Source organism: Eublepharis macularius, chromosome 7 (assembly GCF_028583425.1).
Source record: "Eublepharis macularius isolate TG4126 chromosome 7, MPM_Emac_v1.0, whole genome shotgun sequence".
In the NCBI taxonomy this organism is placed as follows: Eukaryota; Metazoa; Chordata; class Lepidosauria; order Squamata; family Eublepharidae; genus Eublepharis; species Eublepharis macularius.
Genome location: NC_072796.1, coordinates 98,891,903 through 98,905,458, shown reverse-complemented (window position 1 = coordinate 98,905,458; position 13,556 = coordinate 98,891,903). Strand labels below are relative to the sequence as shown.

General features: G+C 37.9%; 1 protein-coding gene across 5 annotated transcripts in view; it reads right to left on the bottom strand.

The window, feature by feature from the left end:
- Positions 1–1,330: 1,330 nt before the first annotated feature.
- HNF4G (hepatocyte nuclear factor 4 gamma) overlaps positions 1,331–13,556 on the bottom strand; it is an 85,043-nt gene continuing 72,817 nt past the window's right edge. For all 5 annotated transcript variants that reach the window (XM_054984931.1, XM_054984932.1, XM_054984930.1 and 2 more), the window contains 6 exons: positions 13,378–13,533; positions 10,908–10,995; positions 10,051–10,203; positions 7,967–8,203; positions 6,363–6,482; positions 1,331–5,100 (listed from right to left, as the gene is read on the bottom strand). In XM_054984931.1, coding sequence (XP_054840906.1) covers positions 4,982–5,100; positions 6,363–6,482; positions 7,967–8,203; positions 10,051–10,203; positions 10,908–10,995; positions 13,378–13,533 — 873 coding nt within the window. In that variant the 3' untranslated portion in view covers positions 1,331–4,981. The remainder of the gene's footprint in view (positions 5,101–6,362; positions 6,483–7,966; positions 8,204–10,050; positions 10,204–10,907; positions 10,996–13,377; positions 13,534–13,556) is intronic.

The following is a 13,556-nucleotide window of genomic DNA, read 5'->3' as shown; positions in this document are numbered from 1 at the left end:
GGAATGGACTGCATTAAAAAAATCCACGCTGCTGTGTTAATTTGGGACTTTTTTTTAATTACTAGCAGGGAATTTTCTTTTAAAATGGAGAAAACATTGAAAAATAGTATCCATCACCTTCAGGATGAAATAGTACCATCCACATGACCACCTCAGAGAGAATTCCAGCGGTGCATTACATTGCATCTGTAGATAGATCTTTCTCTGAAGAGTTCACATTCTCCCCTCTCCCCGCCCCCGCCCCCCTTCTTGCCTTGCCTGTTCCTGCAGTGCTCCCTAGTTCTTCAAGCCTTTCCCTGGTTCCTTGATTTCTCCAATCCTACATACTGCTTCTCTCCTTGGACTGCCTCTCTCAAGTGGAATCTTTCCCTTCTGCCAGATATTTTGACAAGTCTACCTCTTCGGGAAAAGGCACTGGTTTATGATAATCTCCAACACAAAGGGATAGAACTCCCTTCAGTGTGTACACTTTAGAAGCAACCCTTTTATAGAACAGTATCCATCTGATAGGAATCTGGTTTTATGCCCAGGCACTGGTCAATGGCATGTGAAATAAATTCCCCTTCTTGTACATTTCCATATGTCCACTGAAAGGTAAAAAATGGAACCACAGACTGAACTTTGCAGAGCTGCGTATCACGTCTATCAAAAGCTGGAAATTCCCTGAAACCAATGGCCTTGGCTCAACATAATGTTTCCTGGAAAAATAAATTATTAATAATGCATTATCAAATGGCAACTGAATTAATTTTCTCTAAGAAAACGCAAAGTTAGATCCCACCAGCTTTTCTGTTGGCACAAGAGGAGCAAGTAGTCAGTGGCCCACCAAAGGCCAGGGTTTATAGATTCACATCAGCTAAGGAGATGGGTGCTGTAGAAAGGAAGAGAACTGGCAAGATTGCATCTTCTCCCTTTTGTACCAGTAGATAAACTGGCAGAATCCAGCCCATGTAGACTTAATACACAACATCCAGTTTTTTAAAAAAGGTCACTTTTTATCCCTGAATAAAGAACGAACCAAATAAAAGCATTCTTTTCAAAAAAAGAAATCTGCTTTCTTGTAATACAATAGCTGGGGCCTTCAAATCACTCTCACTTCATAGAAATTTTAGCAAGATCAGTGAACAATTTTAGGGTAAAGGATAGGAGGAATTTAGCCTAATTAAAGCCCTCACTGATGTTGTACGAACTGTGATGTGGTCCTCATCTGATTTCAATATACTTTAACTTTCTCTTGTTTAATTCTATGACAGCCAATTTAAAAAACAACATCACTGTTTATATTATGCAAAGAACAAAAAAAGTAACTTCAAGGCCCATTTAACATTCATATGTTTTCAATATCTGTTTATTGAGCATTGATGAAAAGCAGTCAATCTGAAAACTTTTGCAGCAACCATTTCATGGTAACTCAGTCTACAGTCATACATGACATCAGAGGTTGGACAGTTCAGTATAATCAACCATGTTCACAAAGCCAGTCACTTTGATTTTGCACAATTAGGCTTACAAAAATAATTTCACACTTTCAAAATAAATCTGATTTTCAATAAATTACAATATACTTATTATTTAACAATGGCAAGTACTATATAAAATAGATAACAATATTCAGAATTAGAAAAAAATAAGGCATTTCACTTCAGAGACTGCAATCCTGTATGCATGCAAGTCCCATTGAACACAGTGGAATTACTTCTGAGTAAGCAGACATAAGATTGTGTAGTTCCAGTGCATCCTAAGCAGAGTTAGACCCTTCTAAGTGTATTGACTTCAATGGGCTTGGAAGGATATAACTCTGCTTAGGATTGCACTTTTGGCAGTCTGTAAATCATTCTGTTGTTCCTCTCAGAATGGCATAGTCTTAAGCATCAAAACTTCAAGCATACTACCTCCTTACCGAGCTGCTATGCTAGCATCGGATTTATCAGACAACAGAGGAATAAACCATATTGTGGCAACAAGACAGATTAGAAATGTAAAATTTCCGTAAGTTCTGAAGCTGTGATTCAGAAAAACTTCAGGGGATAATCGAAAGGTAGGCAGTACTTACTTTCTTATCAAGGCTAAACTTACTTTAAAAATATAAACATAGAATGTATAACTTAACTCATAAACATTGTTTGATATGAAAATTTTAAATATACATGCCTTCATTTTATTAAAACAATAATTACAACTAGACTGAACATTAGAGATAGTGTTCCAAACTATTGCTCACAATCAGTGCAATACTTAGAAGAGTAATCCAGTGGACAGAAGTAACTCTGCATAGGATTGCACTGTAAGGTATACCTTAAGTTCTACCACTTAGGAAACAAACATAAATGTTGAAAATAGAAACTATTAACATTGCAGTAAACAAAGAAGGATTTATTATCTGGGCTTGAAAACAATAAGAAAACCTCAGCAGCATCATGCAGAAACAAACGAAAGTTGTATTTTTCAGAGGTAAATATTTTTAAAAGCGCTTCCTTATAATATAAATAAGGAATGGCAATTGGACTATATTGTTAGACTTGAAAATATGACTGAATTTTAATGGCATACCAATAATATACATCAGTAAAGTGCAATCCTATGAATATTTAGCTGGGTTGAAGTTTCTCCAGTGTCACTGGAATTTGCTTCTGAGTAAACATGCATAGGATTGAGCTACTGATGTCACTCCCTTCCTGAGTTCATCAATATATCTAATTGTCAACATTGTTAAATCTGTGGATACTTAATTTCAGATTTTGGGGCAATGAACAGATGTTTTTACAAAGCCCCACTTTTGCAGAAAAATCTGAAATATTTAAAAAAATCACGTGGTGGAGGGTTAAAACCCTTCAAAATAATAGCAGCACTTACACTTTAAGGAAGGAATGTACTCAGTGGCCATTGCTAGGCAACCACAACAGAATTGCCAGCCTTGAAGCCTGTCAGTAGTAGAAGGCGGTGGTGGAGGGTATGTTTTTCACTGGCTTCATATTGTTCTTAAGGAATTGTAAATAGACCTGGTCCTTGAACATGTTAGGCTGTGACAAGGAATGGCATGAATAGGTTGGGTTAATATAGGTATGGTGAATCAGCAAGAACCCAGGGACATCATGATCGAAAGGCTGTAATTCATTGTATGGATGGTACACCACAGGTTCTCATCATTGTGCCCATGGGCACTATTGCACTCACCAACACCTTTCCTAGTGCCTGCCAAGTGTTTTTAGAAAGTGGGTGGGACTAAGTGGGACTTCTGCCAAGCATGGTTACTGAATGGCCATGGAAATTTGATTGGTTGTACAGATTTTTTAAAATATTGCTTTGGCAGAAGCTGTTTCCATGGCACAAGGATCATCACTGCATGACTGAAGGTAAGCTGTGGCAGCCATTTTGTGGCTGATTCCACCTCTTGCAGCAGCCATTTGTGGCAGCCATTTTGTAGCTATGCACATCATGCTGGGTCAAAAATCCAAATGCATCCACAGTCTCAAAAAGTTTGGGGACCTCTGCAGTACAATCTGAGTGCTGATGACATAGATCAACCATTTAAACAAATCAGTTAAACCATGTTGCCTCATGCCTTCATTAGGAAGGGGTATGCTGAGACAAACCATTCTACTTTTTCACATGTTGGCTCGCCATTTGATGGTCTGAGACAATGTTGTTCAACATTAAACACTTCATTTCTCTTGATGCAGACATGGAGGAATCCAAGGCACTGAGAAACAAGAGGTGAAAAGCTGTCTTAATAAACGGCCTTGCCACTGTACTGCTGGAACTTGATGTTCTTGACAGACTCCTATATGAAATTTTTGTAGATTTTGTTTTGTACTTCATTTGAAAGTACTTTTAAAACATTAAGGCTTAAGAATGTAATTTGTTTGATAATCCATTAAAAAGAGATCAGTAGCCATGCTATCATAATGCCATTGAATCTTAAAACTAAGAGATCTACAGAGAAATACATTGATCATAACAATGTTACATTGTGAGAACCAATGTGGTATATGGGGTAAAGTGTTGATAGAGCTGGAGAAACCTGAGTTTAAAGCTCACTGGGTGATCTTAGATAAGTCAATCTCTGCCTAATGGATATATTCTTCTTTGTGTCTACCGGACCCATAAACCATACATGTTGAGCCTTATCAACTTCATAGGGTTGTGGTGAAAACACACCAGAAAGCCAAAAACTCTATATAGTGCCCTGACCTCCTTCCAGGAAAGAGAAGATAGAAATCAAATTAAAAATACTTCTAAGTACTTTTTAAAAATCACTAATACTGAGCGAGAACACATTTCACCAGATTCCCCCCACCCCAAATTTTCCTAAAATTCTCATTTCAGTTTCAAACTTCAGAAAAGGAATACATTTCCCCCTACTTTTCCCAGGCTTTTGAATCTCCAGAAGGAGCCCTTTAAGAAGTAAATGCAGTGACATTATTAAAGCCATTGAAATTAGTGGAGCTTGGCTCACATACATGTGTTCGGACAATGTATTAGATGAGCACATGTGTCATACCAGATGCTGGCAGGAAGTATTTTGGCTTCCAACCTCTACTGTATATTCAAGAAAATGAGACACTTGCTTTGATTAACTGTTAAAACTGCTGGCTTCTGCTGTTTCATTATTTCTAAATTTCAGTCAGCAATTTTATTAAAATCAGGCTTTGCATTCTGCTAGGATTACATGCTTCAAAACTTTGGAAGATGACATATGTATAAAAGGACAATAAATTAAACCTCTTCAATTATGATTCAAAGGCATTGCAAACAATAAACAGATTTCTTTTTTCAGTCACGTTCTAGTGTCCACAAATTACATATGAATTCAAGCTTTAAAAAAATGCTAGCAAAGATGATAAAAAACCCATCTCCAAATGGAACAGTATTTGTCTCTTTAATAGCAGGTCTAAAATATCTATCCTGAGTTTTTTTCAGCATCCAGTGTCATGATGTTTTAATACAGTGCTTGTGCCACAAAAAGAAGTATTGATCAATATCACAATGGCTTTTGTTTTGGAAGAGATTGCTGAGAAATAACTGTAACTTGGTTTGTAGGCATCTTGTATTCCTGGCTAGAGCCTTGAGGAGGGGAAGGAAGTGGAGTTTCAGGTGTTGCTGGGAGAAAAAAATGAAATAAATTATTTTAGTATGAACAACAGGCATGACTTGGGTTGCCAGCTTCTAGGTGTGGCCTGGAGGCCTCCTGGAATTACAGCTGCCAAACAACAAGAGATTAGCTCCCCTGGAGAAAAAGTCTCCTTTGGACGGTGGAGTTTGATATTATACTGTCCCCCCAAACCCTGCCCTCCCTAGGCTCCACTGCCAAATTCCCATGAATTTCCCAACCTGGAGTTGACAACCCTGGACATGAGAGTTCCTGTGTTTACATCATGCTAATAGAAACACTTGTCATTTTTGCCCCGCTGGTTCAAACTATTACAGTTCTGACCCCTGCTTTTTCTTTAATATTAACTGCTTAGTTATGCTTTACCAGAGTGTACCCAATTTGCTCACAATGTACATTTCTGAGAAAACATTGCAGCTATCCATTTATTTATTTTTAAACTCAGTGAACCAATAGGACAAAAGATATCACTGCCTCCTCAGAGCTCAGCACTGAGGAAGTCTCTGCTGCCCATTTTTGGACCCAAAGTGTTAAGGACGCTCAAATGTTTTGTGACAATAAATAGACATTTTGTGCTGCCCTTGTACACAGCAGAAAGCCAAAGCCAATCCTGACTCTGTAATACATATACATCTAACAGACAGACTGCTCATCACACTAAAGGCTTTCCTTCCCTCCATAATACACCTGTTACTCCAGTGATTGATGGGTTGTTTTTGGAATGGCCCTTCATTCTTAGATACCTCATGGATCTTAACAATAGCTCTACTTGTACTCTAGTAGAACAGACTTTTCCTGCAATTCCTGTTGTGAACCTGTGAACCTGTTGCCTAACTGGTCAGAGACTAGGTCTCCTACTGATTGCATCCCAGAAACAACATGAAGCAAGCAAGTAAGCAAACAAAAAAATCTCTATTCATAGTCCATTTGAGGAGACCCAAACTTCCTCTGAGCCTTCTAAATGCTGACAGACAACAACAGCCCTGCTCTTCATAGGCTTCACTAAAAAGTACTTCAGAAAAAAATTGGGTTAAAAACGAAATTCTGTGTGAGCAGAAAATCCTGAAATATACATAGCCTTGATATACTCAAAAACAACTTGTTCTTCTAAGGCTGCAATCTTAAATACATTTACCTGGGAGTAAACTGTTTTGAATACAGTGAGTATTTCTTCTGAGTAGACATGCCTATCAGATGATTTAACATTACCCACAAATATTATGATCAAAATGATGAATTTGTAATAACTTACAAATCTGTTCTGTATGTATAGGAGCAGACACCGAACTTATAAGCAGAGTTTGCCCAGTGAGTGGATCTTGGGCTAGATGAGGATGAACTGGATGAAGATTTGTAGCATCATTGGATGTACCTGCAAGGATGCATTAGTTCCAATAAATTCTTGCTACTGCAAGAGATGCATTTTTTCTAGCTAAAATTGCAGAATCTCTTCTCAATGACTTAATTGTGCTTTCTGGTTCAGCAAGGATGCAAATAGAAGAACTATTACTCGGTGGGTTGGATCCAGACAAACAGTACAATCCTAAGAAGAGTTACTCCAGTCTAAGCCCCTTGGGTTTAGACTGGGGTAACTTTTTTAGGATTGCACTGTAAATTTCCCAACACTTTCCTGTCTCCCCCTCTCCCACTACAGCTGATTTTCACAAAATGTTGCTCCTGGGGGGCAGTGGACTAGTAAGAAGGAGAAATTGGTGGATTTTTCCAGTTTAGACTGGATTAAACTTCTTTTGGATTGCTGGGTTGAACAGGCCAGGGGACATTTTCATACACAGCAATGCATCTCCTAAAGCGAGCACAAGGATTAGAACTATTTACGCTAAATGGCAGTCTTTTACATCATTCTTGGAAATTGCTTCTCAGCAGGAATACCTGGTATCTAATCCATCTGGTTTCATTAAATCTTAGTTTTAGTTGAATATATATGTCACTGGTTTATATTGTTTGGTCTTTCATTTTTTATAATTTAATGGAAAAATGATACGTTGTAGTAAAAGTTTTTAAAGTACAAAAATTCTAACATACTTTGATTGGCAATTAAAGAACCTGTCCTTTGGATATCTATTAGACTAAAATTAAATGCACTATTTATTTTCATTGTTTGTTTTCAATTGCTTTTGAATTTTATGACACATTTGCAAACATTCTACTTGATATTTTTAAGGAAGTATTTAAGTGAAGACTCTTATCTATGAAAAATTAGGCCAAATTAATTATGAAAAAAGAGCATCATAGCCAGATCAGCAAACTGATAAACTGTAACTGACACCAACTTCATGCCATTTTATAATAAGAAATGGGTTTAAATTCATGTAGTCTGATTCACTGGTTTGCTGAGACTGATGCTATTTGTTAATCAACATCACGGTACCTCTGCTTTTTCATTATTGTATATTACTGTATAGCACATTTTGCACACTGCAAACACTAAAAATGAATAAAAGTGCATGGGAAATACAGTGAAATATTTTAATGTTGAGCAGTACTGTCCAGCTTTGAAAAGATGAAGATCTTGCAAGGAGGAGAAAGGAGTCTTGACCTTAAGGATCAGGACCCTACTTCCCAGTTGTTCTACTGTGCCTACAACTGGAACCAGGATGGAGTTTCAAATTCATCACTTGATGAATTTGAAGTTTTTTAAAAAATACTGAATCAGACCACTGGTCCACTAGGTCAGTACTGTCTACTCCAATTGGCAGGAGCTCTCCAATATCACAGGCCAATGGAGGAAGAAAGTAAGCACTTCTCAGTTGCCCAAGAAATGATTTATTTCTCCCCCATCTCAACTCATTTGAAAATATTAAATAGAAGTTTCTGAAAACTTACTTACACACCTACCTCCTAATAACATTTCCTGAAGTAAACTGTCAATTTTAACCATTCCAAACAGCTTCACAAACTGTATCTGCTCAATCATTTGCCAGGTAATACTCTGGAGAGTAGGCAGAAGCAGTAGCAGCTCCCCAAACCGTCCCCTGGAGTCATACTGGCGGTCATTGATGTAATCTTCCAAACTGATCTGGACTTGAAATCTCATGTTCCTGATCTTCCCTGGGTTGCTCAGTCCTTTTGCATCTTCAAATACAGGAAGTATTATGTAAGAATACATGAAACAAGAAACAGAAAATATTCAGGTTTGCCTATAGAAATGATACCAAAAAACATTTTTTCTATGTAGCTATCCAAGAGAGATTTTAGGAAAGATGAGGTTTAATATCTAAAGAGACAGTCAACAGGGATGAGTTCTGTGTTAGAGTTCTGCCACTGCCCTAAAGGGCACTCTGCTCATTGATTCTCCACATGCTCAAAGGCATATTTCTATTGGAGTAGAACTGACACAGCATGCTTGGACACTGGGGGTTGCTATTTTTCCCTTTTCCCTTTTACTAGAACAGACTATATAGCTGTGTATTTGTGCGATGCCTCTCTTCATCTAAACTGAAAGCTTCTATCTGACTTCTTCTCCTCTTTCTGTGCCCCTCTGTTTTCTCTCTCCCTTGCTGGTCTTGCAAGAAGCAAGACAGTTCTGTAGCTGTCTCTTGTGTAAGCTTGCAAGAAACACACCCATACTTCTACGCACAGCTGCTCATTTGTTAAGAGGAAATATTGTTATTTAGGTTAGGTTTCTATGTTTCTTCTGCCAGTACAAAGTGCAACTGAATGTGAATCAACTTCAATAAAAGTAAGTTTTATCAGTTGCAATATACTGGCTTGAAAAGTGTTTCACCACACGTGATTCCATGCTTTCCTAACTGCAACTTTGGTACAACAACTAACAAATATCCCCAACACCTTCCATCCTGTACCTATTTTTTAATATGCTCACTTGAAACCTCAAGTCAGCTAATAAACTCTGATTTTTTCATATGATTGTTAAGTGATTTAATATACCTATTGATTCTGTTGTTTGAAAGGAGTTTTTTGGGGGGAAGGGTAGTTGAATGAAATTGTTTTACTGAATCTTTTTATTTTCATCAAGTTGTTCCACCCTATTTTTGGTTACTGTTTATTCATTATTGATTTGTAGAAGCTACTGGGAGAGTTGGGATACATAATTTAAATATAAAATAAATACAGCAATATTCTACTTTGTATACCGTATGCTGAACTGCTGGAGCCTTAAATGCCATGCCTTGTAAACAGTGAATCATCTGGGTATGAATGGGAGACGGGATACTCTGTTATTATGTTAGAAAAGAACAGGCAGGTGGTTATGGTTCTGGACAGGGTGCAAGACAGACCCTAATCCCCTAACCATAATTTGGACAATATTGGAATGGCTGTTGCTGAGCTACATAAAGCATCCTGCCTAAGCCATTTGCAACAGACCAGGAAAACAAAGGGATCCCCAGGCCATCAGACAGCTGTTCTTCGTTAACTAGGACAAGATTCAGCTAGGTGGACCCTTTCCCTTATCACCACCTTGTTGAGCTGCTAGTAGTCAGGAAAAGGCCAGAATAAGAAAGAAAGCAGGCAAAATTGTTTCATCTTCCATGCCAGCTGACAGAGGAAAGTGCAACAGAACAACCTTTCCATTGATGAAATGCGGGGCAAGGGCACCAGATTTCCTGGCCTTACCCCAATTCCCTATATCACACTATCTATGTTGCATGGCCTGACTTAGACATTTACCTATATTGTTCCTTCTGACACCTGCTATTTAGAGGTCGCAGAAGGCTGCAGGAGGAAGGGAAAGACAGGACTTTGTTTTCTTAAGACCTTCTTGTTGTACATAGAATCCAACCCAATATCACATTTAAGACAGCATAGCCAACAGAAAGCCCTCTTTTCAACAAAAGATATGTAGAATATAGTATTGCTAAATTTCCAGAAAGGTTAAATTCTTCCATGACCATCAGAGTCCAAGGAGGGAGAGAGCGAGAGAGAGAGGTACATTTCTGGGGGTGAACCCTGAAACACACCTGGATCAAAGAAAACAATGGCTTTCAGGCAAGCATATTCATTGTCATCAATCTGAATTTCTTGAAATGGTCGTATAATCTCATCCAGAATCCGGTTTGCTACTCTGCTGATCTCAATTTCGGAACTGTTGCGATGGATGACAAAATTGTTGCCTTAAGAAATAAAATGAAATCAGTATTATGAACAGTATCTGTCACCCCAAAATTCAGCTCCCATTTCTACAGCACATTTCTGTGGAAGAATATGTTCTGCCTATATATCAATGTTTCTTTCCAACTGTAATGTGTTAGCATACAATTGCTCTCCTGTATGAACCTATCATTGTGCACAACATTATTTCAGTTCCTAAAGTTGTGCAGGGCTGAAACCCACATTTTTACAAAAACAAATCTGTGGATATGTATTATAATAAAGTGGGCATACTGTGTGCAGATATGCTGGGAATCCAAACAGGGAGGATTACAGAAGAAAAGACAGTCTCAGATAGACTGCCCCCCTCCCCCAGCTCCATATGTGCATAGTTACCTAAGATGCACATTCTTCCTCTTCCCAGTCTTTCCAAGTCTTGAAAGGTAAGACCCCTGCATTTTTTAGCATATACCAGATGTATACATTGTCTAATGCATGGAAGAGAAATCCCAGCCCCAGGCCTACTATACAATACCACCGTCATGACAAAAATTCAGAGCATTGTACTCACATTCTCTTCCCACTCATATATGCATAGACCAGGCTTTTGGTATATACATACCTGCTTCTCTGCTACATCCAGAGAACAAGACAATGCTGTCTTATGATTAATTAGAAGACGGCCAGGGCATCATGCTTTTTCTAAAGCATAATCAAATAACCTTACCTAAAAGAATAATGTCCTTGTAAACCATGGAGCGCTTTGCTGCTCCCAGCAACAGGTGTTCTCCAGCATGTGCTCTCAGCAGAGCAACCTTCAAAAAGAGTGGGCATAATCAACTATGGCAAAATCAAAAAGTGTATACAGATAAATAATCTGCACCAGTTCTTGTTGCTATTTCAAGCTACAGCTCAATTAGTAACTTATCATTCTGCAGGCAGGGCTTTCTGCTTTAAAGATACAATGGGAACTTGTTCTTTGGCTGCAGGTTCACTCTATTGTCTCTTTGTTTTTTGTGCATGCATCCCAATTTGTGATTGTATGTCTATGACACTTAAAGTCCTCATGAAAAGGCACACACTTTCCCTGAGTTCTGCTTCTTACATATGGTAATAACATAATTGTTCTGACCTCATTGGCTTTGGTCTCCCACCAGCCCTTCAAAAACGAAGGAGGAAGCAGGTGCTGGCAGTTCCCCTACAGAGAATGTTGACTGTGCCTCACAGAAATGAGATTCTTCCTAAATCTGGTTTTCTTTCATTGGATTGCAGTTACTTTGCTTTAAATCCTCCTCCGATTTTTTTTCATTTGCTTTCTGACTGTAGAGCTGGAATTTGATACTGTACTGTACTCTGCCCTGTGCTGGACCTTATTCCATCAAGTTTCTCTCTCTCAGACCCAATCTGTGAACATTCTTGGACCAGTTTAGGGATGATTTAAATTATTATTCCTACCACAAAAAAATTTTAGAGGGAGAAATCCTAAGCAGGTCTACAAGGAATCCTACTCAGGTTAATTCAATGCAGCTTACTCCCAGGAAAGTGTTCTTAGGATTGTAGTTTTCCTTTTCCTTGTAGGTATTTGTGTATTTATGTTTTATTATTTTAAATCTTATTTATATATGTTATATACTTAAAATGCTCATTCAGCATTTTATTGTACCCTGCCCAGAGCCTGTTCATGGGGAGGGCTGGCTAAAAATTGAATAAATAAATAAACAAACAAATAAATAAATAAAGCCAATGATTTTTTATTTTCATGACATTTTCTATTTATTCATCACATGTTTTAATAAAAAACTGGTCACATTTTTTTCATTATCATATGACTCCTGTGGTTAAATGGCTATCGGTGAACAAGTTGAAACTGAAAAGATGGTGGTGACACTGGTTGGGAAGACTGAGGTCTTAAAGGACATCGTACCTCCCACATTCAACAGAGTTCAGTTGGCTCTTGCTTTGGTTAAGATTCGATTATACTGGACCCAGTGATATTGCCGGAGAAGCAAGTTAATGCGGCTACAAAAATGCTTTCTTCCATTTAGCCTGGGAGATGGCTTCCTGCTATGAATTGGCCACTTTAAACCATGTAGATCCATGTGAATCAGGACTAGATTATTGTAATGCCCTCTATATAGGCTTGCCTTTGAAGGCAACTTGGAAACTCCAGCAGGTACAGAATGCCACAGCTCAGTTACTATTAGGAGCTAGGCATACATATTACACACATTTTGCGGTCATTCATTGTTTTTTCCTATCATTTTCCAGGTTCAGTTCAAGGTATTGGTTATCACACACAAAGCTCTTCTTGACCCTCATATAATGGCCACCTCTTCTGCTGTGCTCAGCCACGACAGCTTCATGTATCTGAATAAAGCTGTCTCAAAGTGCCATCCTGCAAACAGGTAAGGTTACCAACTGCCAGTACATAAGCATTTGCTGTCATGGCTCCCTCTTTGTGGCCTGCTTGAGGATATCAGGAAGACCTTCACACTTCTGTCAGTCTGCAAACTATGTAAAACAGAATTGTACAGGGAGGCATTTTTATAAACGGAGTAAGGCTGTAGCATAATGGTTTGGTTCTGGTGGGCTCTTTTATAAAGGGAACATGATTATAGTCTATTCCACTGTTTATTGAATGTATTATCTTGCACTTCCAGTATTGTTTTCTTTTACTTTTCATTGTTTATGACATATTGTGTCTAATTTTATTTGCATTTTGCTCATTTTTTAATTCTTGTCCTATTGCACTATTCATTGGATATCTCATGCTATTTGATTGCATTGTTTTACACTGTGTAATTTGCCTTGAGTATCCGCAAGAAAGGTGGACTATAAATAAAGTAAACAAATGAAATTATATTATAAATATTTGTGCCATATATTATCTGTAGATGACTAGTATAATATTACTGTATACATTGTATATAAGATCATATAACATCTGTATACAATACAAATTAATGTGCATCAAAATATGGAAAACCAAAACTATTAACAAAATATAAGTGATCATTTAAAATTGAAATAAGGAACACTGGCTCATTTGTAAACAATTCTCCCAAGGCCTTGTTGGTCCTGGTTTTGGTTTAATAGCATAGACTTCTCTTAAAGCCAAACTAAAAATATCACATGGCAGAGGTCATGTCACCAACAATATCAACATAATTAAAGTTTTCCAATGTATTAGGTCATACCTGATCATCCAGTCGTAATTCACAGAAAGCTGGAATATATTTTGCCCACTCTACAAGGACCAAGAGTTGTTGCTTCATTGATTCACAAACATCACTAATACTGGCAATTCTCTTAACATTAATATCCGTGCCAGCACTGGGGCTTGAAGCAGGCATCTGCTCATTATGGAGAAAAAAAA